This window comes from Schistocerca gregaria, chromosome 1 (genome assembly GCF_023897955.1).
Source record: "Schistocerca gregaria isolate iqSchGreg1 chromosome 1, iqSchGreg1.2, whole genome shotgun sequence".
Classification (NCBI taxonomy): Eukaryota; Metazoa; Arthropoda; class Insecta; order Orthoptera; family Acrididae; genus Schistocerca; species Schistocerca gregaria.
In genome coordinates this window covers 718,048,975-718,075,375 of record NC_064920.1, presented here as the reverse complement: position 1 = coordinate 718,075,375, position 26,401 = coordinate 718,048,975, and the positions used below count along the sequence as shown (strand labels likewise).

At 44.4% G+C, this 26,401-nt stretch overlaps 1 protein-coding gene across 1 annotated transcript in view; it reads left to right on the top strand.

Annotated features, from left to right (window-relative positions):
* The window catches only part of LOC126266597 (uncharacterized), a 371,771-nt gene that overhangs the window by 208,580 nt on the left and 136,790 nt on the right, over positions 1-26,401 (top strand). The window contains exon 2 of the mRNA XM_049970917.1: positions 16,337-16,394. Coding sequence (XP_049826874.1) covers positions 16,350-16,394 — 45 coding nt within the window. The 5' untranslated portion in view covers positions 16,337-16,349. The remainder of the gene's footprint in view (positions 1-16,336; positions 16,395-26,401) is intronic.

The following is a 26,401-nucleotide window of genomic DNA, read 5'->3' as shown; positions in this document are numbered from 1 at the left end:
CTGGTCATTAATAAAGTTGTCCTTGTGTGTGTGTCTATATGTGTGTTCCTAATTTTACTTGTTGATTTGGTGAATTTTTTCTTAAGCAATGCTTTTTTCGTCCTCTCTTTCATCTTTTACCAGAACAATGTGTAACCATCATACCTTGAGTTTTGTGAATTGTGACAACAATTTGCTTTTACTACATATTTCAATCTCTGTTTGTTCAATTTTATTGCTCTTTTGTGTCTAATGAAACTTTAAATCGTACGCTAATGGACCGCCAGCCAACGGACCGCTAGACGTCGATAATTTAAAATCTTCTTTCCGTCTGATGAAATTCCACGTCATGTTAAACAATTTTTGATAGAAAATTCGTCGTCTCCTAGGATAACCCTGTACAAATTTTTATTCATCCTCTTTCTACAGTGTTCTAAGCTAAAATGACTATAGGTCGTTGTGTCATTTAAATGGCAATTATCTTCTACAACGCCTGTTGTTGTATGGAATATGTCTATGTTCTTTTGTTTTGCCTTCTTCACTAATGTGCGGTTGCAGCTGTACAGCAAATTTTAGGTGTATGGTCTAGCCCGTCAAATGGACATAAATATGTTACAGAGTTCATTCGTTATTATATTTGTAACTAATATGCTACGCCACAGCTATTCGAAAGACGCTCGATGTAATGTTGTTAATTTTAAAACACGGCCACTGAAGTGTATTCTGATGTATGATGAAGGTAAGTTTACGTCCGTTTGACTTACTTGAAAGTGGCTATACAGACGACGCTTTACAAAAATGAAGAATATAAAATAAAATGATTTTCTAATCCGTGCAATGACATCTAGTGAAGCAGATTACTGACATTGAAAACAATTGACTTCGGCTGTGGATCCCTTTGTACGAAGGCGTGCTGAAAAGTAATGGTTCAGAATACTTTTCGTGCGAATACTCATAAGGCTTTTTAAATAAAACAAACTTTACTAACATTTTTCATCTTTATTCTTCATGTCTACAGATTTATTTTTCAAAATAGTTACACTGGCGACGAAGACATTTCTCCCGACGAGAGATCACTTTATTGATACTACCGCTGTAGAATATTTCACTTGTTTTACGGAGCCTCGATGCCATCTCTGCTTGCGCTGCTTCATCGCTGCCATAGTGAATTCCTCGATGGTGTTCTTTAAGTTCTGGAAACAGAAGGAAATCGGATGGGGCCGAGTCGGGACTATATGGATGATGATTGACGACAGTGAACCAAGGGCGCCAGATTGCTGCAGATTTGTCAGCGCTCGTGTGTGGTCTGACACTGTCATGCTGCAAGAGAATGTGCTCCATGTGTGGAGGAACTCTTGGAATTCGTGCTTTCAGTTTTTCACGCACCGACGTGTTACGTTACACACCGCCATTTTACATGCTACAATTCGGAGCCCTCTTGCCGCAGAGGGCTGCAATTTACGTCAGCGAAGCGGGAAAAGTCGACCGAGTGATATGCATGACATGCAATACCTCAACCGATACTGAGAACAGAATAAAAAAAATTCGGAGGCATTACTTTTCAGCCCTCCCTGATAATTAAAATATTACAATTTGCTCTTATATTACTCCTTTTGGAACGGAGCACAAGCTTAGGTGGAAAAGGCTGTGAGAGGAAATCGGCTTGATTTGTTGGAAGTGTTTGTTCCACGAGCCGGGAAAGGACCGAGAGAAATCGTAGAAATCCTAAATCAGGGTTACGAGGGGGAACTTGAACCGTGTTTAGTTCAGAACACCAGTCCAATGTATCACCTGCAACGGCACCTCGCTGGCTTTTAGTTCTCGAACGGCGGAAGTAGCTTACAGATTGCGAGGAGACAAATCTCACGAAGAGTGACATCTAAAACCTTAGAAAGCAGAAGCATCATTATTTTGCTTGATTTTCCGTGGTCGAATCAATCCGTGTACACTCAGCATTTGGCGGCATTAACAGCATGGTCATTTGTCACAGAAACTTCTTCTGAGCAGTATTGCCCGATATCCGTTGGCCAAAACTTGACCCCTACTTTATAGCGTGTTTACCACCTTCACAGCGCAATACAACAGCGATTCAGCGAGACATGTATTTGACAAGTCTTGGGCAGGTCTTCGGGGACATCTGACACCGGATGTCTCTGCACAGGTCACGGAATTATCGCAAATTACGGCCCGGTGCTTTGTGGGCGTGGAGATGGTGAACGATACAGGTGTTCCTCAATAATATTCGTGTACTTTTTTAAATATATCAAGGTCAAGGTCAAGGCAACAAACAAGTTTTACTCTCATTACTAGTTTCAGCTACGCGAGAGCTATCTTCAGAATAAAAAAAATCAGCCTTGATTAGAGTAAATGCCTCAACTGCTCATAAAATTTTTGGGTGACAACATTCATTCAGAATCTATATCGTTAAAGCTTAGTCACTGTCACGTGATCAGTATTCGTGTTGTCTCATAGCAGAGAGTACTGTTACAGCGCAGCATAGTAAGGGACAGTAAATTAGGAATTTTTATTGAAACTCGTTAACGTTGCCGCACGCAAAACAAACTCATGCTAGAGACAAAGGTGGAAGCATGAAGTGAGTCACTATGTCGCAAGTGGTCAAGTCCTTCACACGAACTGCACTCTATGTCAAGGCCGTGTCAGAAAACAAAAGGAAGGGAGACAAGCATATTCGTTAGCTCGTAAGACATGGTGCAAGAACCTCTACCTCTCACATAAGAGCACATAGCGAGCAGCTGACATTGCAATTAACAGCCTGTTAAATGAATATAGCAGAATAAGGATGAAACGTACGGTCATTATAAACAAAGCCTTAAATAATACCCTTACAAAATCTCCCTTTAGATACTACAACGCTGCAGCTCTCATCTTAAGTTGATCATTGGGATTGATGGCTTTCACAATAATAGAATTCTATCCCATGCTTATGATACTGTAGTGAAACTATGTCCTAGATGATTCAGCACAATCTATGAACCAGCTCAAAATGTATTCGAGATCTTAGTCTTCATCTTATGACTGTTCACCACAGTAATGGCAGTGCATATTTACATGATGTGTATTACAAATGTTATATTACTTGTCCCATGTAATGCTCATCAAGTGCAATACTGTCTTCATATACCACTTTGTAATGGTTTATTCACGATGATCTCTGCCATGAAGCAACATAAATACTGATGAAATGTGTCAGTTGCTAAGCTTTAAAGATATAATGACTTAGTTTTATGACCTCTGTTCTAAGTGATTGTACATGAATGACATGTCAAATTGTTCCACCTACACTAAAAAAAATTATGACGATATATTAACCAGTTATTGCAATTACACTCAACAAAACTGTTTTATTGGTCTGAAGATGGCTTGTGTGTAGCTGAAACTGGTAATCACAATAAAATGTGTTTGCGATCTTATACGTCAGATCGCTCATCTCCAATGTTGACAATGTCAACAAACATAATGTTCGTGTAGTCTACAGCTGTAATGGTACTTTCGGCTGTTACCACAGATCCCATAGAAATCCAGTAGACTGTTCTCCATAGCATAATACTGCCACCCCGCCTCCCCCGGCTTGCAGCTATGGCACAGTGAATTTTTCGAATAGCTGTCCACCGATCGGGTCTAACAAGAAAAGTTATTCATTTTATCGGGCGTCACATTCCCATTGATCCATGGCCCAAGTCGACGATCCTGTGCTCACTGAAATTGTAACTGACGACGCCATTGGATCAACTTGCGAACCATGGGGGTCGTTAGCTGAGGAGTCCCATGTTTGACTATGTGAGTTGAATGATGTGTTCTGAAACACTTGCGCCTACACCAGTATTGTACTCTGTTGTCAGATTTGCCACAGATGACCGCCAGTCCTGCGCTATAGCCTCCGGCCTCTACGTTCTATAAATGAAGCGTGGACATCCAGTTCCTTGTCACCGAATCGTGATTTAAGCATCCTTAAACCACTTTGTCGAGTGACTTCGCCGTTTCCGAGATGCTATTTCCCAGTCGTTACAATCTTCCACTGTTAAAGTCGTTGTGACAGTGGACTTCCTTATTTGTTGCCCTTATCGCCAGTAAAATAATTTCCTGTTCGTCTCTGCTCCGCTTATATACTTTTCTTGCTGCGTCATGTGCCTGAAGCGCACACCAACAAGCGAAATTCAGTCTCGCGGTGGGCAGCGGTCACAGTGTGTTCGCTTATCAGTGTCTGACGAACCAACACGCATTGCATATTCTGAGGTTCTGCGTACGAATATATTTTTCTCCATCACTTCATCAGGTAGCATATGTTACCGTACCATCCTGCACTTTGAGACTCCAGTGCAAAATCCTTTCATAGTTTTCCGCATAAGAAAGCTATATGGTGGTTAGGCAGTAGTTATCCATTTATGGCATAATGGGATGGTTTTACCATGTCCACATTTCTGAAACTCTTCGCCTCTTTGTCTCCTTTCAGAACCTGGTGTCATTGCTAGTAAGATATAGAATGAAAGAACTCTGGGTGTAACAAGCTGATGTTCAGATAATGGGTTCTTTGGGTCTGCCGAATGTGCATTTCTTTCTGTCTCCCAGGTAGTTTCATTCCTTATTACAGGTGATGTGATGCCAGGCAGATGGAATGCCTAGTGAGTGCATTTGAGTAGTAACAAGATGCACGGTTTGATGACGATAAAAGACGTTGTCTGGAATGAAGCATTCCACGCAGTTGATATCATAGGCGATAAGGGTTGATCTGCCCGCGAAACCCACCACACATCACCTCAGATAGTTATAGTTAACATTTTTAGAAAGTTTCTTCTGTTATTCATCTTGGTCCTTGTCTAAGACAGCCGTGCGTGAATGTAAAAGATTTATCTAAGACTTTTCGGGAAGAAGATGTGATTTAGTTCGTGATCACTTATGGTCATATTCAGTGTCCTATTTAATATTTATAGTTAACATTTTTAGAAAGTTTCTTCTGTTATTCATCTTGGTCCTTGTCTAAGACAGCCGTGCGTGAATGTAAAAGATTTATCTAAGACTTTTCGGGAAGAAGATGTGATTTAGTTCGTGATCACTTACGGTCATATTCAGTGTCCTATTTACTACGTTACTGCGAATGTGAAATTGAAGCATCGATTTACTGATCGGCTAATGGCAGTAATAATTCGTATAATAAATGGGCTGCTTACCAAACATTTGTCCAAATCGTAGTGGTAAATACACAAATACACGTACATAACACACACAGACTTACGCATGTTGTGCTTGGGTTCTGTATCAGGTGAGACTAATAGAGATTTTGAGCCTACAGAAAAAAAATGCCGCAGCAAAAGCTCACATAAGTCTTCGACAAGAAAGAGAGTATAACAAACTCGCTGAAACATCTTATCTGCCAGACGACCAAAGACGCCACTCATCTTGTGATAACCCATTTAGAAAATTCCAGCAATGGATTTCAGGGCGAAAACAATGAATATTTTTGTCCCAATTTCAATGCGTTAGCCTGAAGAGAAAGTTTACAAAATAACCGCTCGAGCAATGGCGCACAAGCAGTCAAGCTTCGCAAGTTTAATCAGTAAATGGAAAACAAGCAGTGCTTTATAAAACTTAGCTCCGCCCGAACAGATCACGAAGGCCCAACAGTATCGACCGACTGCCGTGTCATTCTCAGCCCACAGGGGTCACTGGATGTGGATATGGAGGGACACGCGATCAGCACACCGCTCTCCCAGCGGGATGTCAGTTTACGAGACCGGAGCCGCTACTTCTCCATCAAAACAATCCTTAGTAGATGATGAAATTATAATGATCTTCTGCTAAGAATTTTTCAGTGGGTGTTCAGATTTAAGCGTAGGATGCGCACATCCTTGGAGATGGATTGCTGGATGACTTCGACAATGAAGTGGAAGACTTAGTTCAGTATACGGTGGTTAAGGAAACCGCGGAACATTGGTTCTTTTTCCGATGGGGATTTACACACGACTACTGCGAACAACAATTTCAGTGTCTTAACCACTGCAACATGTTGCTTGTTCCCTTAGTCAAAATACTGACCAAAGTACCCTGTGAATTGCTTTTTCAAGTTTTCCTTACTTTCAGCCAGAATGTCTACGTCGTATACGACCTTGACATGCACCTGCGACTAGCCTACTCAACTACTACTCTTTCGACGTTTCCTTTCCCTTTTTTGTTCACGGCTTTAGGTATGAACGCCAATGTTTCTCCCGATATGGTTACGTGGGAGCGCTGAGCGTGGACCCGTCACGCGTGGGGAGGCGGGCGGGCACTTAATCAACCACAGCATCGCCGCAGACACCGGTCTCCGGTCCTCCAAGCAGGCCGGCATCGTTTCCGGGACGGTACCGGTTGGGGCGCGGGACTGGGACGCCTAGCAGGACCGCACCAGCGGCAGCAGCCTCACGCCGGCCGCCTCACCCACGTCCTGGTTCGAGACCCTCCCATCCGGCAGACCATCCGTCTCTGCTGCGCTTCTGGCGGCTGCCGCGTATCTGGGCATAGGGCCCCACCTCAGGATCTGTGCGTAAGCTTGAGGATCTTATAACTCGAGAGCTGCCTTCCGCGTGGCGCGACTTTTAGCCAGGTGTAATTTTCTTTTCGTCGCCGGCCAGAGTGTCCGTGCGGTTCTAGGCGCTACAGTCTGGAGCCGAGAGACCGCTACGGTGGCAGGTTCGAATCCTGCCTCGGGCATGTATGTGTGTGATGTCCTTAGGTTAGTTAGGTTTAAGTAGTTCTAAGTTCTAGGCGACTGATGACCTCAGAAGTTAAGCCGCATAGTGCTCAGAGCCATTTGAACCAATTTCTTTTCGTGTAACCGTGCGCTATGGCGTACAGCTTGTGGGTACTGGATGGGTTAAACAAAAGGTTTCGAACGCTTGGCATATTTTTTGATTTAACTAAGCTATTTGATTGTGTTGATCACAAAATATTGCTCCAGAAATTGGACCATTACGGAATACGGGGAGAAGCTCACAATTGGTTCACCTCTTACTTTAGCAACAGGCAGCAAAAGGTCATTCATTATTCACAATGTTGATAACGGCTGTGATGTGGGGTCTGAGTGGGGTACTGTCAAGTGGGGAGTGCCCCAGGGATCAGTGATGGGGCCACTCCTGTCCCTTATTTATATAAATGATATGTTCTCTAGTATTACAGGTAACTCTAAAATATTTTTGTTTGCTGATGACATTAGCTTGGTAGTAAAGGATGTTGTGTGCAACATTGGCTCGGTTTCAAATAGTGCAGTACATGACCTCAGTTCGTCGCATGTAGAAAATAAACTATTGCTAAATCACAGTAAAACTCAGTTTTTACAGTTTCTAACACACAATTCAACAAAACCTGACATTTTAATTTCACAGAACGGGCAAATGATTAGTGAAACTAAACATCTCAGATTTCTAGGTGTTCAGATAGATAGTAAGCTGGGATGGAAAGCCCACGTTTAGGATCTTGTTCAAAGACTTAATACTGCCATTTTTGCTGTTCGAACGGTATGAGAAGTGAGTGATCGTTCGACACGAAAATTAGTCTACTTTGCTTATTTTCATGCGCTGCTGTCGTATGGTATTATATTTTGGGGTAGCTCTTCCCATTCTAAAAGGATATTTTTGGCTCAGAAACGGGCGGTTCGGACAATAAGTAGTGTTAGTTCACGAACCTCTTGTCGACGAGTCTGGGTATTTTGACATTGGCCTCCCATACGTATATTCCTTATTGTCGTTTCTTGTTACCAATATTAGTTTATTACCAAGAATAAGCAGCTTTCACTCTGTTAATACTCGGAAGAAATCAAACCTGCATTTGGTTGGGACTTCCTTAACTCTTGTGCAAAAAGGTTTGCAGTATACTGCTGCATCCATTTTCAATAAGCTGCCACTCGAATTCAAAAATCTTAGCAGTAATGCACGCACTTTCAAATAGAAACTGAAGTGTTTCCTCATGGGTCACTCCTTCTATTCTGTCGAGGAGTTCCTTCAAAAATTAAACTGATTTTTATCGTATTGCTGATAGTGTTTATGACTGACATTTTTAAGGTTAATGAACATTTATTTTTATCTGTTATTACGTTTACGTTGTATTGCATGTACTGACACGTTCCATGACCTTGGAGATTTGCTCCTCAATTTGGTCCTACAGAACTGGACGAGTAAATAAATAAAATAAAATAAATACGCACCAGGTGACCAAGACATCGTCTTACTTCTGCAGGTTCTGGCAAAACTTAGGTAGAACACGTATCCAAAAGGCACTTTTCTCTCGGTTAACTAGAGACAATCAGTAACGACATACAGGTGCGGTTTTATACACCCTTTATAGTTAAACCTCACTCGGCTGAAAAGAAGTGCAATGCCAAAGCTTATAAAGGAACACATGCAGGTATCGATATTGCTAAGATGAATCGAATCTTACGCTTAGCCATCCTTTTGGCCCAAAAATCATAGCTGGCTTGTGGATGCCTCGTCAGGTAGGGAATAGAATGAGTGTTTGGCACCTGCAGAAATCACCTCATGGAGTGGACGAGGAACAGCTGGTTCGCAGCCCACTTTGGTGCAAATAGGAATACGAAGTAGTTATTCTAATATACTGCAATACGAATCAATATATCTTTCATAAGGTGACCGTCCGCCCCTGGTAGCTGAGTGGTCAGCGGGACAGAATACCAGTCCTAAGGGCCCGGGTTCGATTCCCGGCTGGGTAGGGGAGTTTCTCCGCTCAGGGACTGGGTGTTGTGTTGTCGTTATCATCATCATTTCATCCCCGCCGACGCGCAAGTCGCCGAAGTCGCGTCAACTCGAAAGACTTGCACCAGTCGAACGGTCTACCCGACGGGAGGCCCTAGCCACACGGCATTATAAGGTGACCGAACGGAATTTAGAAGTGCAATGGCTAACTAGAATGAAAATGTGAGTCTGTATGTGTTCATGTAAGCTGACTGACTTCTCAGTGAATAAGAGATAATAAACTCTAGGTTATTAATAAGCTGTTTAATATCCAGGTCACTTTTTCCACACAGAATGTTTATTGACTTAATTATATTTAAGAGTGTAAGTGGCAGATTGAAGGGATAGCGTGACACGGCACAAGACCATAGAAGTTATTGCAATGATACGTGTACCACGGTACTAAATCAACTAAATCTATGCCGAATCTATACGACAACAAGAGGTTAAGCAAAGGTACTGTCAAAAAAAGGGTCATAAATGACCAGGCAAGCTACAAGCTGATACCGGCGGTAGAGAATTACGAACAGCGGAATGGGTCTGTCAGGGGAGCTCAATTAGTTCGGACGTGAGCTAGTCATTTGATGTTTCTTAAGTAGTAACAGATACGTCAGGGACACTTCAACCCTTCTAAAGCTCTGAAGCCCACTGATGGTGACGTGTTTCTGGAGCAGGCAGACCTCATGTACTGACAGAAAGGAACTGTCGAGAGCTGCGGATGCTGGTTGTGGAAAAAAAAAAAAAACCCCTCGTAAACCACACTTTTCTGCAGGCGATGCTAAGCAACACTTGAGGTGGCATAACGAGCGACGCCACTGGTCAGCGGATGACTGGAAACGGGTGATTTGGAGTGATGAATGAGGCTATTTCCTGCGGCAATCCGATGGAAGGGTCTGCGTTTGCCGAATGCCTGGTGAACGCTATCTGCCATCATGAGTAGTGCCAACAGACAAGTTTCAGAGGACGTGGTGTTACGGTAAGAGCGCATTTTTCGTGCTTATGGTGCAATCCTGTTACTGCGCTTTCGTTAATACTAAATGCAGAAGGTTATGAGCACTTTTCACAAATTGTATGCGTAGTGGAGGAACGGGTCGGAGACGATGATAGCTCGTATCACTATGACAAAGCACCCTGTTATAAAGCAGCATTTCCGAGGCAATGGTTTGTGGACAATAGCAATGTTGAAATGGACTGGCCTGTCCAGAGACCCGGCCTGAATCCAGTGGAACACCTCTGTGCAGAATTACAACGTCAACTTTGCTCCAGATCCCAGCGCCTGACAACAGTGTCTTCTAGGGTTTCGGCTCTTGACTATGAAGAGGCTGCCATTTCTCTATAGACACCTCACTGATATTTAACAAGGAAATTCGCCAAACAGCCGTCCAAATTGAGAAGTTATTCAATTTTAGCTAACAATTTCGGCAATACAGTATGCCATCTTCAGGCCCCATATGCACCTTCCAGAACGTATCGAGATCGGCATATTTAGGCCATCTGTTTCTAGATGTCGTGAATTCTTGCCTCAAGTGCTTCATTCGAATACTTGACTGCAACTCAAGTCTTCGAAGTAAACTTATTATGTGAATCAGGAAAAAAAATACAGCCTCTGACAATAAACTTCGGTGAATGAAGTCAGAACGGTCAACCGAGCAACACTGGCGACTCACAACGCTGCAGCTGCGTAGCGGCCCGTGTTGACAACTTGCCCCCAACGTAGTTCAGCCGAGCATCGTGTTGTTCTGTGTTAGACCTGTTGGACGAAGTGCTTCTTTAGTGCTTTGCTTTTGAACTGAGAACAGAACAATGCATTAAAAAAGGATCAGTTTAAAGTTTTGTTTTAAGCTTGGCAAGACACCGAATGAAACGCATGCCATTGCTGGTACGTGTTTAGGGGGATGAGTCACTACTGTACATGAAGTGTGTGTACGAGTGGTTCGTCGGTTTTCGAGGAGGCCAGAAAAGTGTTTCTGGCAATCCTCGTAACGGACGACCGGCGACTGCATTCAATGACGAAAACATGAGAAAGCTGCTGATGAACTGCAGATGAACCGTGAATCCGCGTGACAAATCCCTACCCAGGAGTTGCGAAGAGGGAAACGTGTTGTCGTCTTGTGCCACATCACTTGACTGACGATCAGAAGCAGGCACGTTTAGGGGCTTCACAGGATATTGTTGAAACTCTGGATACGACGCCCAATGTCGCGAACCATAATGTAACTGAGGATGAAACCTGGTGTCTCTGGTACGACCCTGAAACGAAAGGGTAATGCATGGTATGACGTTCTCCGACACCACCTCGTCGCAAAAAAAGTCAGAGCCGAAAAATCACGCACCAAAACGATGCTCATCACTTTTCCGACAGTCAAAGCATTATCCACAAGGATTTCCTACCTGAGGGAACGGTGTTGAACGCTGCACGGTACATTAAAATTTTGACCCATTTCATGCAATGTCTACACAGGGTACGACCTCAGTACGCTCAACAAGATTCCTTGTTTTTGGTTCACGACAACGCTTGCCCACACACTGCCAATATCGTCAAACGGTTCCTGGCAAAAGGGCGGTGGTGCAATTTGAACATCCACAATACTCGCCGGATCTCAATCTTCCAGACTTCTTCCTATTCCCTCGGCTCATACTCGCTTTGAAAGGAAAGAGATTTGACGATATTCCTAACATCCAAGGAAACGTGACACGCTTTTGAACACAATTCCAATGGAAGACATTGTGCAAAGTTTCCAGAACATGTATCGCAGAGCTAGCGGTGCATAATTATGGGAAGTGACTGCTTAGGAGGACAATAGGGAAGCTGTAGTTCATAGTTCACCTACGTTAATCTTAGAGGACTATTCACCGAACTTTATTTTCAGAGGTTGTATTTACTCTTTGAGAAAGCTGTTTACCCTTTGAATTTAGAACTTTATAATGTTTGTGAAAATGCTTTTGTTGGTCGATACGTTCAATGGCTCTGAGCACTATGGGACTTAACATCCATGGTCATCAGTCCCCTAGAACTTAGAACTACCTCAACCTAACTAACCTAAGGACATCACACACATCCATGCCCGAGGCAGGATTCGAACCTGCGACCGTAGCAGTCGCGCGGTTCCGGACTGCGCGACTAGAACCGCGAGACCACCGCGGCCGGCGGTCGATACGTACTAAATGACACGTTACAAAGTAATTAATGCAGTGCTTATAAATATTCAATAATTTTTTTCAAAATGTACACGTTGCATAATATAGCAGACAATGCATAGATACTTGCTCGTCCCTGTGCCCCTCTGTACGCACTCCTCGGCAGCGACACAACATGCGCCAACGCATAACGTATTGGGGCAGCTTGGGAAAAGGGGAGAACGAGGAGCACATCTGGAGCTAAGCTTACCCAAACAGGCAGACCCATGAAGGTTGCTGATGTTGTTCAGTAGCTTACTCACCATCGATCATCATAATAAATTTACTGATACGCTAGTGTAGCTGTGGGTAACTATATTGCAAAAATACTTTGTTGTCTCCCACCTTTGTAGGGAGGAATGACCACTGACATAAAATACGAGAAGTCGCAGCTCACATGGAAAGATTTAGGTGTTCATTTTCTCCACATGCTATTCTACAGTGGAACGGTAGAGAAACAGTGTGAAAGTGGTTTTGTGATTCTTTTGCCAAGCACTCTGCGAATTATAGAGTAGTTATGTAGACATATGAATAGATGTAGGCGTACATGAATTGTCAACTTAATTTTTAACATGCTTAATGACTTCGACTGTCATCTCGTGCTTATCAGAGATGTACACTATGTGATCAAAAGCATATGGTCACATGGCTGAAAATGACTTACAAGTTCGTGGCGCCCTCCATTGGCACTGCTGGAATTCAGTACGGTGTTCGTCCACCTGTAGCCTTGATGACAGCTTCCACTCTCGCACGCATACGTGCAGTCAGGTGCTGGAAGGTTTCTTGGGGAATTGTAGCCCATTCTTCACGTAGTGCTCCACTGAGAAAAGGTATCGATGTCGGTCGGTGAGGCTTGGCACGAAGTCGGCATTCCATAACATCCCAAAGGTGTTCTGTAGGGTTCAGGTCAGGACTCGGTGCAGTCTGGCCATTACTGGGTTGTTATTGTCGTGCATTATGAACAGGTGCTCGATCGTGTTGAAAGATGCAATCGCCATCCCCGAATTACTCTTCAACAGTGAGAAGCAAGGAGGTGCTTAAAACACCATTGTAGGCCTGTGCTGTGATAGTGCCACCAAAACAACAAGGGGTGCAAGCCCCGTCCATGTAAAACAAGACCACACCATAACACCACCGCCTCCGAATTTTACTATTGGCACTATACACGCTGGCAGATGACGTTCACCGGACATTCGCCATCGGATGGCCACATTGTGTACCGTGATTCATCATTCCTCACAACGTTTCTCCACTGTTCAATTTTTATGCTCCTTACACCAAGCGAGGTGTCGTTTGGCATTCACCGGCGTGGTGTGTGGCTTATGAGCAGCCGCTCGACCATGAACTCCAAGTTTTCTCACCTCCCGCTTAACTGTCATAGTACTCCCAGTGGATCCTGATGGAGTTTGGAATTCCTGTGTGCTGGTATGGATAGATGTCCGCCTATTACACATTACGACCCTCTTCAACTGTCAGCGGTCTCTGTCAGTCAACAGACGAGGTCGGCTTGTACGCTTCTGTGCTGTACGTGTCCCTTCACGTTTCCATTTCACTATAACGTCAGAAACAGTGGACCTAGATATGTTTAGGAGTGCGACAATCTCGCGTACAGACGTATGACACAAGTGACACCCAATCACCTGACCACGTTCGAAGTCCGTGAGTGTCGCGGAGCGAGCCATTCTGCTCTCTCACGAAGTCTAATGACTACTGAGGTCGCTGATATGGAGAAACTGGCAGTAAGTGGCAGCACAATGCACCTAATATGAAAAACGTATGTTTTTGGAGGTGTGCGGATACTTTTGATCACATAGTGTATATCATGTGTCAGACTCCTTCATTTTCATTAATTTTGTCTATAGGTGTCCTTAACCCAGTGGTGCAATATAATGAGAAGGCTTCTTACGCTACATATATCTGCATGTGTACTTTACAGTCTATGATACACTATTTATCGCGTTTATCATCTTGTCACACCGCCACCTCTCCTTCCTCCGAGAGGAAGTAATAAGCTTCTTGACTTTTATAGAAATATCATCTCTCAGAATTTTAGGAGTACACCTCTTCGTCGTGCAGAACATCTTTGCCGTAGCATCTTCCAATGGAGTTCATTGACTTGTTAAGCATTTTCGTGAGGCACCCGTTGGGCCTAAATAAGATCGTGATGAATCGTGCAACTCTTCTTGGAAGCTTCTCCACCTCTTTCCTCAAGTCAGCTTTGTAGAGGCCCCAATACTCGTACAAGAATTGTACACAGTCATATACTGAGGTGATATGTCATGGGTTAGCGGTATGCACATACACAGATGACTGTAATACACGAGGTATAAAAGGGCATTGCATTGGTGGAGCTGTCATTAGTACTCAGGTGATTCACGTGAATAGATTTCCGACGCGATTATGGTTGCACGACGTGAATAGACAGACTCTGGCAGCGGCATGGCTGTTGGAGTTAAACACATGTGACATTCCATTTCGGAAATCGTTAGGGAATTTGCTATTCCGAGATTCACAGAGTCAAGAGTGTTCCGAGAGTACCAGATTTCAGGCATTATCTCTAACCACGGACGACGCTGTGGCCAATGGCCTGCACTTAACGACCGAGAGCATAGAGCTGCGTAGAGTTGCCTGTGCCAACAGACAAGCAACACAGCGTAAAATAACGCAGAAATCAATGTGGGACGTGCGACAAATTTATCCGTTTGGACACTGTTTATAAATTTGACGATAAAGGGCTATTGCAGCGGATGACTGGCGCGAGTGCCTTTGCTAAGAGCACGACATCGCTTGCAGCGCCTCCCCTGGAATCGTGACGACATCGGTTGAACCCTAGACGACTGGAAAAGCGCGGCCTAGTCATATTTTAATATTTTTTGTATTATTCAAAAAATTTAAAAACCTCTCTCATACCGGCCTGATTTAGCTTCACTCATCAGGATAGTAAAAACATGCGTATGTTAAGGGAATTTTCATTCACAAAGCAGGCTTATCACATTCACACAGATCAATACTGTTCTATCCTGATTAAATTGAGCTTAACTTAAATTCCATAAGGCAGTGAAGCAATTTCGAAGTCTCGGTGCGATGAAAATTGTCAGTCGATCTCCTGAAAACATTTGTAATAATTATTAACTTTCGGTGATCACATGGGGAAGACCGGAGATCTGCTGGTAAGACCGTATTAGACTATTTATTTGAAGTAACTGGATATCTTGAGCATACAAAACGGCAGGCTCGTCCAGTGTAAACGAGACGTTCCCCACTGATCCCGTGCAACCCTGCGTAGTAAGCAGACACTCTCAATAACAATCAGTTAAATAATACGCGAACACACTTACATCAGTTTAGTTCATGTATTAAATTCCTTCTCATACAGAATCTCATCAAGATGGCGACTTGCTATAATTGTCCGTGACTAGTTTCAAGAACATTCTGGACATTTCGAGTCAATGGTTTGGCCACCTATATCCCCTGACATGAATACCATCGAACATATACGGGACACAATCGAGAGGTCAGTTCGTTCATAGCTGCCAGCTGTGGCCGAGCGGCTCTAGGTGCTTCTGCCAGGAACCGCGCTGCTGCTACGGTCGCAGGTTCGAATCCTGCCTCGGGCATGGATGTGTGTGATGCACTTAGGTTAGTTAGATTTTAGTAGTTCTAAAGGACTGATTACCTCAGACGTTAAGTCCCATAGTGTTTACAGCCATTTGAACCGTTTTTCAGTTCGTTCATAACATCCTGTACTGGCAACACTTTAGCAATTATGGACGGCTACAGAGGCAGCATGGATCAGTATATCTGCTTTGGACTTCCAACGATTTATTGAGTCCATTCCACGTCTATTTGCTTAACTACACTGGGCGAAAGAAGGTCCGAGAGGATATTAAGAGGTATCCCAGGACATTTGTCACCTCTGCTTAGATCGGATGTGAGAGCTGAAGACAGTGGATAAATTACACTTTCCCCTTTCCCTCTCTCTCCCCCCACCCCTTTCCCCGCCACCCTCTTGGGCCATTCCCCCACCTCTGAGTGTGTGTGTGTGTGTGTGTGTGTGTGTGTGTGTGTGTGTGTGTGTGAAGGGGTGGGCGCACGTGCGCGTGGAGATGTTGTTGACGCTATACTTGTCGCTCTCCTCAATTTACGAGCGGTTTCTTGTCTTGCGTGTATCACCATAGCACGTCCGTTACAGGCACATGTCATTGTGTATATGTAAGCTAGCTGGCAACGCTCCAGATATGTGTACGAGTAGCCGAGACTGCAGATGAGGGCATTAGCAGTCGCAGTACGTCACACGGGAACCGGGCCGCTGTTATTTACGTGGGCGGCTCGGACGCAGCTTTACTGTGCTGTACATCGCGGTGACGGGTGAATGGCCACCATTAGTGGCTGCGGCGCGTATCGCGGGCGCATCTCACGGCGCTGCTCGCTCTTTGTTGCAGGGCCGGCGCCGCCATGCTGCTGCCACACCTGCTGCTCGCCTGTCTCCTGCTGTTCGGGGTGAGTACCGCCGACAATGTCGCCGCCTGACAACCTGCGAACGGCTCTGGCGCCGCTACACATCTCGGCTCTCAGTTCTATTACTTCGCTCCTGTCCGACACCACACATCGACTTGTTCGGTTCGAAGAGTCAGTGTGCTTCAAGTCCACAGCGTTTTTATGCTCCATACTAGACTGTTCAGACGGTCCGCGCTGACATGTATAGCTACGAGAATGGAACAGAGAGAGCAGGTTATCAGAGGCTTTGGAGCACAACGCAGCCACCGAAGGGTGCGTGGCGTAGAATTCGTACGCTGTCTTGTGCGAGCTCAGTAATGAGCAATGTTCATTGAATTCTCGTTTTAATCGCAAGAGTTTATTTGGACAGTGAGCTACAGTATGTGTGCCTGCCCGGTTGGCCGTACGATCTAACGCTCGGCTTTCTGGGCGGGTAGGAGCGACTGACCCCGGGCACGAATCCGCCTGGCAGATTTGTGTCGAGGTCTGGTGAACCGGTCAGTCTGTGGATGATTTTTAGGCGGTTTTCCATCAGCCTCGACGAATGCGGGCTGGTCCCCCTTATTCCGCCTCAGTTACACTATGTCGGCGATTGCTGCGCAAACAAGTTCTCTACGTACGCGTATGCCACCATTGCTCTACCACGCAAACATAGGGGCTACACTCGTCTGGTGTGGGGACGTTGCCTGGGGGGTCCACCGGGGGCCGAACCGCACAATAACCCTGGGTTCGGAGTGAGGCGGCGGAGGGGTGAAGTGGACTGCGGTAGTCGTCGTGGGGTTGTGGACCACTGCGGCTGCGGCGGGGCTGGAGCCTCTCCGTTGTTTCTAGGTCCCCGGTTATCACACAATAGAATACAATACAGTGTGTGTTGACACCATGTAAGGCGGCACAGTGCTCTGGCAATGGATTTGTATTCTTGAGAACGGCGCTTCAAATCCCCAGACGACGTTCCCAGATATACGTTTTCGCGTGGTTTTCCCAGATAGATTTAGGAAAATGACAGGATGGTTCCTTTAAGAGGAGAGGGTCGATATTTACCCCCATCCTTCTCAAATGCTTCCGCTCCGTCTCTAACCTACATCTACACTCCGCAATCCATCTTATGGTGTATGGCGGAGGTTACTGACACATGCAACAGGAGGTTGTATCTTAGGGGGTAGCAAAGAGCAGCTCCTAGAGGAAGGACTAAGAAAACCTATGGAACATTTTTTGCTACCAAATACTCTTTTAAACAATTTATAAAGCAACAGTATAAGGCTCAACTGAAACGCATATTATAGATTAAACTTGAGCTTTCTATCTAAAAAAAAAGACATTTTAAATGTAAAACACCAAAAGTGTAACAGTTAAGATATTCTTTAAAGTTATTTTCACAACAACTTACCATCATCAAAACATTACATATTAATAATTTACATTGAAAGTCATGCCGAAGCACTCCATAATCTGAATATTACAATACAGTAAATAAGTGACCCAACATCAGGTCAAAGCACAAACGCGTAGTCGGCATAACATACCGCAGACGCAGACTTCGGAACCCTCCCTTCCCCTTCCCGCCCCCTCCCCCACTCACTGACGATAACTAGCCAAGAGAGGGTAGGCAGTGCCCTGCAACATGTACAGTGAACCTCTCCTAAGCAGTGAATAGGTTAAATAAAACAAAAGCCCTTGCCCCGGCCCTAAAAGAAATCCAATAACTAGCATTAAGATTAAAACGCCACTGAATGTTAACTCACATCGTGAGATACACACTTAATGTCAGAATTGTTGCACACTGGACTCGCATTCGGGAGGACGACGGTTCAATCCCGCGTCCGGCCATCCTGATTTAGGTTTTCCGTGATTTCCCTAAAGCACTCCAGGCAAATGCCGGGATGGCTCCTTTGAAAGAGCACGGCCACTGAATGTTAACTCACATCGTGAGATACACACTTAATGTCAGAATTGTTGCGCACTGGACTCGCATTCGGGAGGACGACGGTTCAATCCCGCGTCTGGCCATCCTGATTTAGGTTTTCCGTGATTTCCCTAAAGCACTCCAGGCAAATGCCGGGATGGCTCCTTTGAAAGAACACGGCCGACTTCCTTCCCCGTCCTTCCATAATCCGATGAGATTGATGACCTCGCAGTTTGCTCTCTTCCCCCAAATAACCCAACCCAACCCCAGAATTGTTACCAGCCGAGGATCAAAATTCACCGCAATCTATAAACACAGAAGCAGCTATCAAAGTAGCATCCACAACACAACATATACCAACTGCGTATTATGAGCTTAATGATGGATCAGAGGTTCTTAAGAACTTCAACTGTCCTAATGGAATCCTTTGTAGCACAGTTTACAAATAATTTAACAAAGGCAAGAATAATTTAAGCATCATTTTTAAGGCTGTTGTATTATCTAAGGGGAATAAGACTTAGTGGCTGCAAGAGACAAGTTAGTGCCACTAAATGAAGTGGCTCTCTTTTCCAAAGGCAACAGAGTGAGAATATGTGACTTAGGCACAGGTCACTAGACCTTAAAATTAAATCACGTAAACGTCAAATTGCAATTTACTTAAAACTGAGCGGCCAAAAAATTTAAAAAAATTCTCTAAACATAAGCCAATTTTCCCGTGGGAGTGAGTCGAGAACGTGCCGTAAACGCTTTTAAAATCACGTTACATGGAAATGGGGAAGCACAGCACAGCAAAAATTCAAAAATCAAGCTGGAGGCCAGCGCCAAACTGCTTCAAACGCAACGAACAGTGGGCAATGGGTTCAAGTCACTGGAGAACATAGAAATGATGCTCACCGTAAACATAAGGGAAGGGGAACCGGGGTCTTTCCTCGACTAAGGAACCAGAAGAAGGCGGTGACTAGGTATTCGGCAAAATTCTTCACTGAAGGGGTTCCGTTCGTCTAGCGCAGAGGAGGACACGACCGGTGGACTTCGCCGAATCGCACCAAATTCCCCGAGAGGAACACGGGCCCGGCTGTGCTGGCCCAGCGTGGCACTTCAACAGCCGCGCCGCCCTGCACGGACAACGCCGACCGCCAACGCTCTCACCAGAAGTACGGTGCAGCAACGCTGAGCAAATGCTCTCCAGTAAGCCTCCAAGTTTCGCCGGAGGCACCATACACCACAACCGCCTTCCCTTCTTCCTTCCTGCACAACCAACCTCCTCTCTTCCACTCGCCGGGCACAAGCTATCGAGCTCACCGCACGGCTCAGTTACCTTTTAACCACTGTCAGTTTCCCATTCCAATCACGAGTGCTATGCTCGTAGAATAGTTATTGGCAAGACTCTGTGTGAGCCCGAATGTTCCTGATTTTACCTTCATGTCCTTTTCGTGGGATGTACACCGGAGAAAGTAGTAAACTGGTTGACTCTTCTACAGACGTACGATTCGGAATTTTAGAGTAAATCACATACTGATGACAACGCCTCTCGTGTAGCATCTGCCCCTTGGATCAGCATATTTGTGACGCTTTCCGGCTTACCAATCGAACCCGTGACAAGACGCGCTGCTCTCCTTTGGATCTCTATTTCATCTATCAATCCGAAATGGTAAGGGTCCTAGACTGACTGGAAATGAAACAGCGATCCAACTATGAACTCCTTCGTGGTTGTACTAAACTACCTCTTTCAACAATGTGTCGGGCATATGCTTTTCCTAAGATTAGCTTTAAGTGGTTGTTACATTTTAAATCGCTCCGTATACAGGGTTCATATGATGGGCGTGACAGTATGTACTATAGCAGAAATCTGGATTTTATTAAATAATGGCTCTAACATCTTCACCGCTGCGGACCCATTGGATTGTAAATTGTTGGATACGACAGGAATAAAAGAGAGTCAAAAGAATTTTGTCCAGCATGCTCTAACAACAGATACGTACATTTCAGTGCCTCGGTGTGGTTGATAATGGATTCCTAGATCGCCTCATTTTCGCTCTCTTCTTCCGTCGAACATACTTACATTGAATCCGCGTCACGTAGATGTTTGAATCCCTGTTCATAAATATCGCTACTTAACCAGTCATGTATGTTTTCGTCATCTACTTCTTCACAACTGGAACTTTGTATTTTACATGAAAGTATTCTTTATATCTGTAAAAGAGTACTTCCTTTTTTATTTCTTTCTGAAACTGCATAACTGTACAAGAACTTTTTCGCGAGCGAGACAATCGGAATAAGGTAATTCGGAAACTCATTGTACCCTGTCCGTCAAACAGCTTTCGAGACTATCAATAAAAAAAACAAAAAAACATTAAGATGGTGGTTTAAAGGCTTCAACCGTTCTACTTAGTCTCCCATCCCCCTCCACTCGATTACATGCACACAACCTACACATAACAATTGAAACTGTCAGAAAAGCCACAAAGTATTTTACGAACAGGGCATACGCAATTGCTGAAAGCCGTGAAGTTAAGAAGAATTATGCTGACATCCTGGAAAGACTGTGGTTTTATTGATACACAACCGGTTTCGCGGTCTGAAGCCGCATCATGAGGTGTAAGAATGTTAAAAGATTATAGATGTATCCATCGCTCCAAATCAAGATATATTAACCGGAATATTGTGTACATACATTGGAGAACGAAGGGTGACAAAGCCGTGATCCATTAATTTCATGAAAATTGCTGGTGGGTGGATCATGTAGTTATATATCCTTTTTTTTTTAATTTGCCTGCATCGGTGTGAGATACGTGATCCGTCCAGCAGCAATTTATACGAAATTAATGATTTATTCTTCATCATCCTCCATTCGCCAATGCAATGTAGACAATATTCACTGAATAAAATACGAGGGTTGGAACTTAAATAGTGGTAATTATTTATTCACAACCGATACAAAAGAGATACATGTTTGCAGCTGTTACTTTCGTTCAGAGTAGTCACCAGCGTTGTGTAGAACCCGTTGCCAGCGATGTGGAAGGCGTAAAATACCGTTAGCAGAGCCTGTTTTGTTGATGATGGGAATGGAGCGGTCTACTGCCTGTCGAATCTCTGGAACAGCTCTGAAGCGAATGCCGCGAAGTGGTTCCTTCATCTTCGGGATCAAATCAAAGGCACAAGGACTTACGTCCGGGGAGTATGGTGGATGGTACAGTACTTCCAAGTCCCATCTACCGAACAGAGCAGCCACAGCTTGCGCTGTATGCGCCCGCGCATTGTCGTGCAAAATGGTGGGCGGGTTGCGCAGAAAGTGTCGCCGCTTCTATCGCAAAGCTGGTCGCAGGTGATGCTCCAAAAACGAACAGTAATACTGTGCATTGACTGTCTGCCGTGGAGGAACGTAATGCTTTAGGATAACCCCATCACAGTCGTACAAGAGGATCACCATAACTTTAGACCGCTCCATTTGCGCCATCAACAGAACAGGCTCTGCTAACGGTATACTACGCCTTCCACATCGCTGGCAACGGGTTCTACACAACGCTGGTGACTATTTTGAAGGACAGTAATAGGTGAAAGCATGTAACTCTCTTGTATCTGTTGTGAATAAATAGTTGCCACTATTTAAGTTCCAACCCTCGTTTCTTGACTAGGAGCGATGCGTAGACCTCCGTCCTAACATTGTTCTACCTGAAGACGCGGCTTTAAGCCGCGAATCCCCGGAGTAAATCAATGATACAAAAATTTTACTAGCTGACAATGCAATTCTTCTTAACATCATACCAGAAAAGTTCTTATTAGGGATGCTGCTGAAATCGCGCGTACATCGGCTTCAATGATGATTATGTCGTCAAATTTTTGACTCTTCATGTGATTTCTTTTACGTTGTCGTTTTGTGGTAGGTTCATATGATAACACCAACTCTCATCACACGTGCTGATTTTTATTCAGAAAAGAACTATCCGCGTTTAGCATTTCAGTCGAGTCGTTGCAGAATTCCAAGGGTCGTTGTTTTTGAAAACGAGTCAACGTGGGCGGAACAACCTTTGCACAGATTCTCCTCTTCTTCAAAACATTCTGGAGAATGAAACTTCCTGGCAGATTAAAACTGTGTGCCGGACCGAGACTCGAACTCGGGACCTTTGCCTTTCGCGGGCAAGTGCTCTACCACCTGAGCTACCCGAGCACGACTCACGCCCCGTCCTCATAGCTTTAATTCCGCCAGTACCTCGTCTCCTACCTTCCAAACTTTAGATAAGCTCTCCTGCGAACCTTGCAGAAGTAGCACTCCTGGAAGAAAGGATATTGCGGAGACATGGCTTAGCCACAGCCTGACGGTTGTTTTAGAGTGAAAGTTTCACTCTACAGCGAGTACTTGCCCGCGAAAGGCAAAGGTCCCGAGTTCGGGTCTCTGTCCGGCACACAGTTATAATCTGCCAGGAAGTTTCATATCAGCGCACACTCCGCTGTAGAGTGAAAATTTAATTCTAGAAACATCCCCCAGGCTGTGGCTAAGCCATGTCTCCGCAATATCCTTTCTTCCAGGAGTGCTAGTTCTGCAAGGTTCGCAAGAGAGCTTATGTGAAGTTTGGAAGGTAGGAGACGTGGTACTGACTGACTTAAAGCTGTGAGGACTGGGCGTGAGTCGTGCTTGGGTAGCTCAGTTGGTAGAGCACTTGCCCGTGAAAGGCAAAGGTCCCGAGTTTGAGTCTCGGTATGGCAAACAGTTTTAATCTGCCAGGAAGTATCATATCAGCGCACACTCCGCTGTAGAGTGAAAATTTCATTCTGTCCTGGAGAATGTCTTGAACACTTGATTTAGAGATGTTGCTCACAGTGATTCGTGACGCAACCATTTCAAAACACCGCCTGCCCAAAACAGAGTGGTGGAATGGACTTCTGTTGTTAATTCAAGCCGCCACCGTAGTTACAGCGCTGACGTTTCTTAAACGCTAGGTACAATATTTGTCTCGAAACGTTGTGAACGGATGATGTTAATTCATTTGGTGGTAGATGTTCGTCGGCTGTACAGTGTAGCAGAACAAGTAGTGGACGCCCAGTGCAACGTAATTTCGAGAGTAGTGTAACGGCTGTTCTCAGCAGGCGCGCCGCAGCACTGTGGAAGCGGACCGGCTGGTTTTTGCCGTTGCAGATCGGTAACAACGGCCAGGGAGCCGCCCCTCTCGCCCAACAGTGGCTGTCCAGTGGTGTTTTTTCCGGACCACTGCCAAGTCGGTCGCCGGCTTCCGTGGTCTGCGGCCGCGGGCGATACCATCACGCATCGCCGGCACCCAGCAGCCGGCACCCAGGACCCAGAACCTGGCACCGGCCGTCCGTTATAATAGCCGCCAGCTAACGAGCGCTGCGCTCATGCACACGCGCTGCAGCCTCATAATGGGATCACGTTCCAAACCAACAGCGCACTCAGCTGTATTATCGCCCCACTTGCTGGCTGTAACACATTACGCAGCACTGTCTGGCTAGTAATACCGCAACGGTGCGTAAAAATAATCTAGCGGTGCCTCCTTTATTGCGAATGTCAGTAACAGTTTATGGCCTCGGCAGAGCAACACTAGTCGCTCTGACTGGGCTCTGCACACTTTTTCCTGGAAGGTCCGATGCTAGAGGACGGCTGGGAGATGAACGGCAATTTTTTATAACATAGGCTCCGTCGTACCTAAAGCTAATGACAGACTTCTGTTCATTTGTAGGATACTGGGAATATGCAGTCAACCCTTCAATGGGACTGCTTACAAAATACTTGCGCGACCCAGCCTAGAATATTGCTGACGTGTGTGGGCTCCGTACTAAATAAGATTAACAACGGATATTGAACGTAGATATAAATAAATAAATAAATAAAATAATTAAAAATCCGGATAAATGCCAGTAGGATTTGCGCACAGAGGGTTCCGTACAATCTTAATTGTGCACGTAGGTAGTTCATCCAACTCGGAAATCAAGAATATCGACGATTTTTGCCTGTTATCGATATCGATACTGGCGAGGTATCGGTCCCGAGAATTCAGAGACTTTTAACAATGAAAAAAATTTTTTTTCTGTGATGTATTTATAAATTAAAAATTTTCGACTCTTTTCCTTTGCTTCTTCTGTGAATCCTTGCTGCTTGCCCATTTTCATTATTCTAGGGCAACGGAAACTACCTGACAGATTTCGGCGAGTGGGTTTGCGAGTATCTGAATATATGACATAAATGGCCCTATCTTTTTGTTTCATTTCAAACACCGCCAACGGGTTATAGACCTTAACATGTGACATAAATTAGAACTTGGTACACCTCCCCTTTCCTGAGAAAAAGGGGTCTGAACAGACGGACAGACAGACAGTCGGACAACACATTATTAAAAAAAGTCGTATAAAATAATCACAGATTTACACCTTTCAGATTTTTTCGTTTACTTTTACTGTTCATGATTCTAGGACAACGGCAAGTGTTCTGCACGTTTTAATGAGAGAGTTTGCGAGTATCAAAATATATGACATAAATGGCCGTATCTGTTGACTACGTTGGCTTCGAAGCTTCAGTTTTGTACAACTGGAAGAGACATTACACCTTAGTGTAACATAAGCTTCAACTCGATACACTAATCCAATCCCGAGAAAATTGGTTTTCAACAGTCTGACAGACAAACAGTCTGACAGACAAACAGACAGACAGACAAGCAGACAGACAGACGGACAACAAAGAAATCCGATAAGGATTCCTTTTACCGACTGAAGTACGGAACCCTAAGAAAAGCAAGACGGATGGTCACAGATTTGTTTGATCATCGGAGAAACGTTACGAGGCTGCTGAATAATGTGAACTAGCAAATGCTTGAAGATATATGCCATCTATACAGAGAAAGCCTTCTTGCGAGGAATATAGAATTGCACTGCAATTCTCTTCGGAATGCTCCCCCAGGGACCTCGAAGAGAAGACTAGACACTTTACAGTGCCCATAGAGGCATTTCAACGCTCATTCTTCTCATGTTACGGATGGGAAGGGAATGGAAAGGAGGCCCAGAGATGGTACATACGGAAGTACCCTCCGTGTTGCACTTCACAGTGGTTTTGAGAATGTAATCGTAGAATAAGCTTTGTCTCCATAATGTAGTTTCACCAAGACAAGAGTGCCATGCTGAATATTTCAAACTTCGAATAATAATAATAATAATAATAATAATAGCAATAATAATAATAGTGGATCTGAATGCCTAACGATGAACTATAAGATGGACATACTAGAGGTACTGGAAATAAGGATTATAAAAAAAAGTAATGGGTGCAATTAAAACTGCAGATGATTGGAAAATAAGAAGTTATGAGGAAATCTACAAAAATATAGAGAAAATATCTGAAGTAATGGCCAAACGAAGATTAACATTTTCCGGACACCTCTACCGAATGGATGGAAACAGACTAACAAAACAAGTACTCCTGTTTTTGTGGAAGAAGAAATCGACAATAGCGTGGATTAGGGAAGCAAGGAAAGATCTAGAAGGAAACAACATCAAAGATTGAGAAATAGCAGAAAGAAACCGTTTTAAAAAGCAAATATTAAATTTGGAAGGGTTTAAAAGCAGAAGAAATAAAAAATCGGAAACAACACGAACAGAAGAAGGAAAGCGACTTCATGGGAAGAAAATGAGGGAATACTGGAAAAATAGGAAACAACAACAAAGGAAGAAGAGGAACTGAAGTTCCTAGTTGGTCAATACGATTGTAAAGAAAATAGTAATAATAATGCAATGATCTCACTGATAAATCTTAAATAAAAGTTTCCGCAAAACAGTACAGGATATCCGTCCAGAAGACTGAAAACAAACTGAAATAATCTAGCCACACAGTTAGCATAATACTGCGACTAAAACGTCACGAATCTGAGCTCACAGCAGAAAATGCATACAGATGACTACATTATTAGCCCGATAGTGAACTGTGGAAATAGGTGGCCTATGAGATAGGCAGAATTCTCAACGAAACTTTTAGAAAACTAAATTTTTGGTAATAAGTATCTGGTGTGTGGGAGCACGCTGTCATCTCACAGTCGACAGCTGGACCAAGAAGACAAGTGATTTTTCTGTCGAGGAGAAGGTAGCTCCACGGTTCCGTATCACCGAA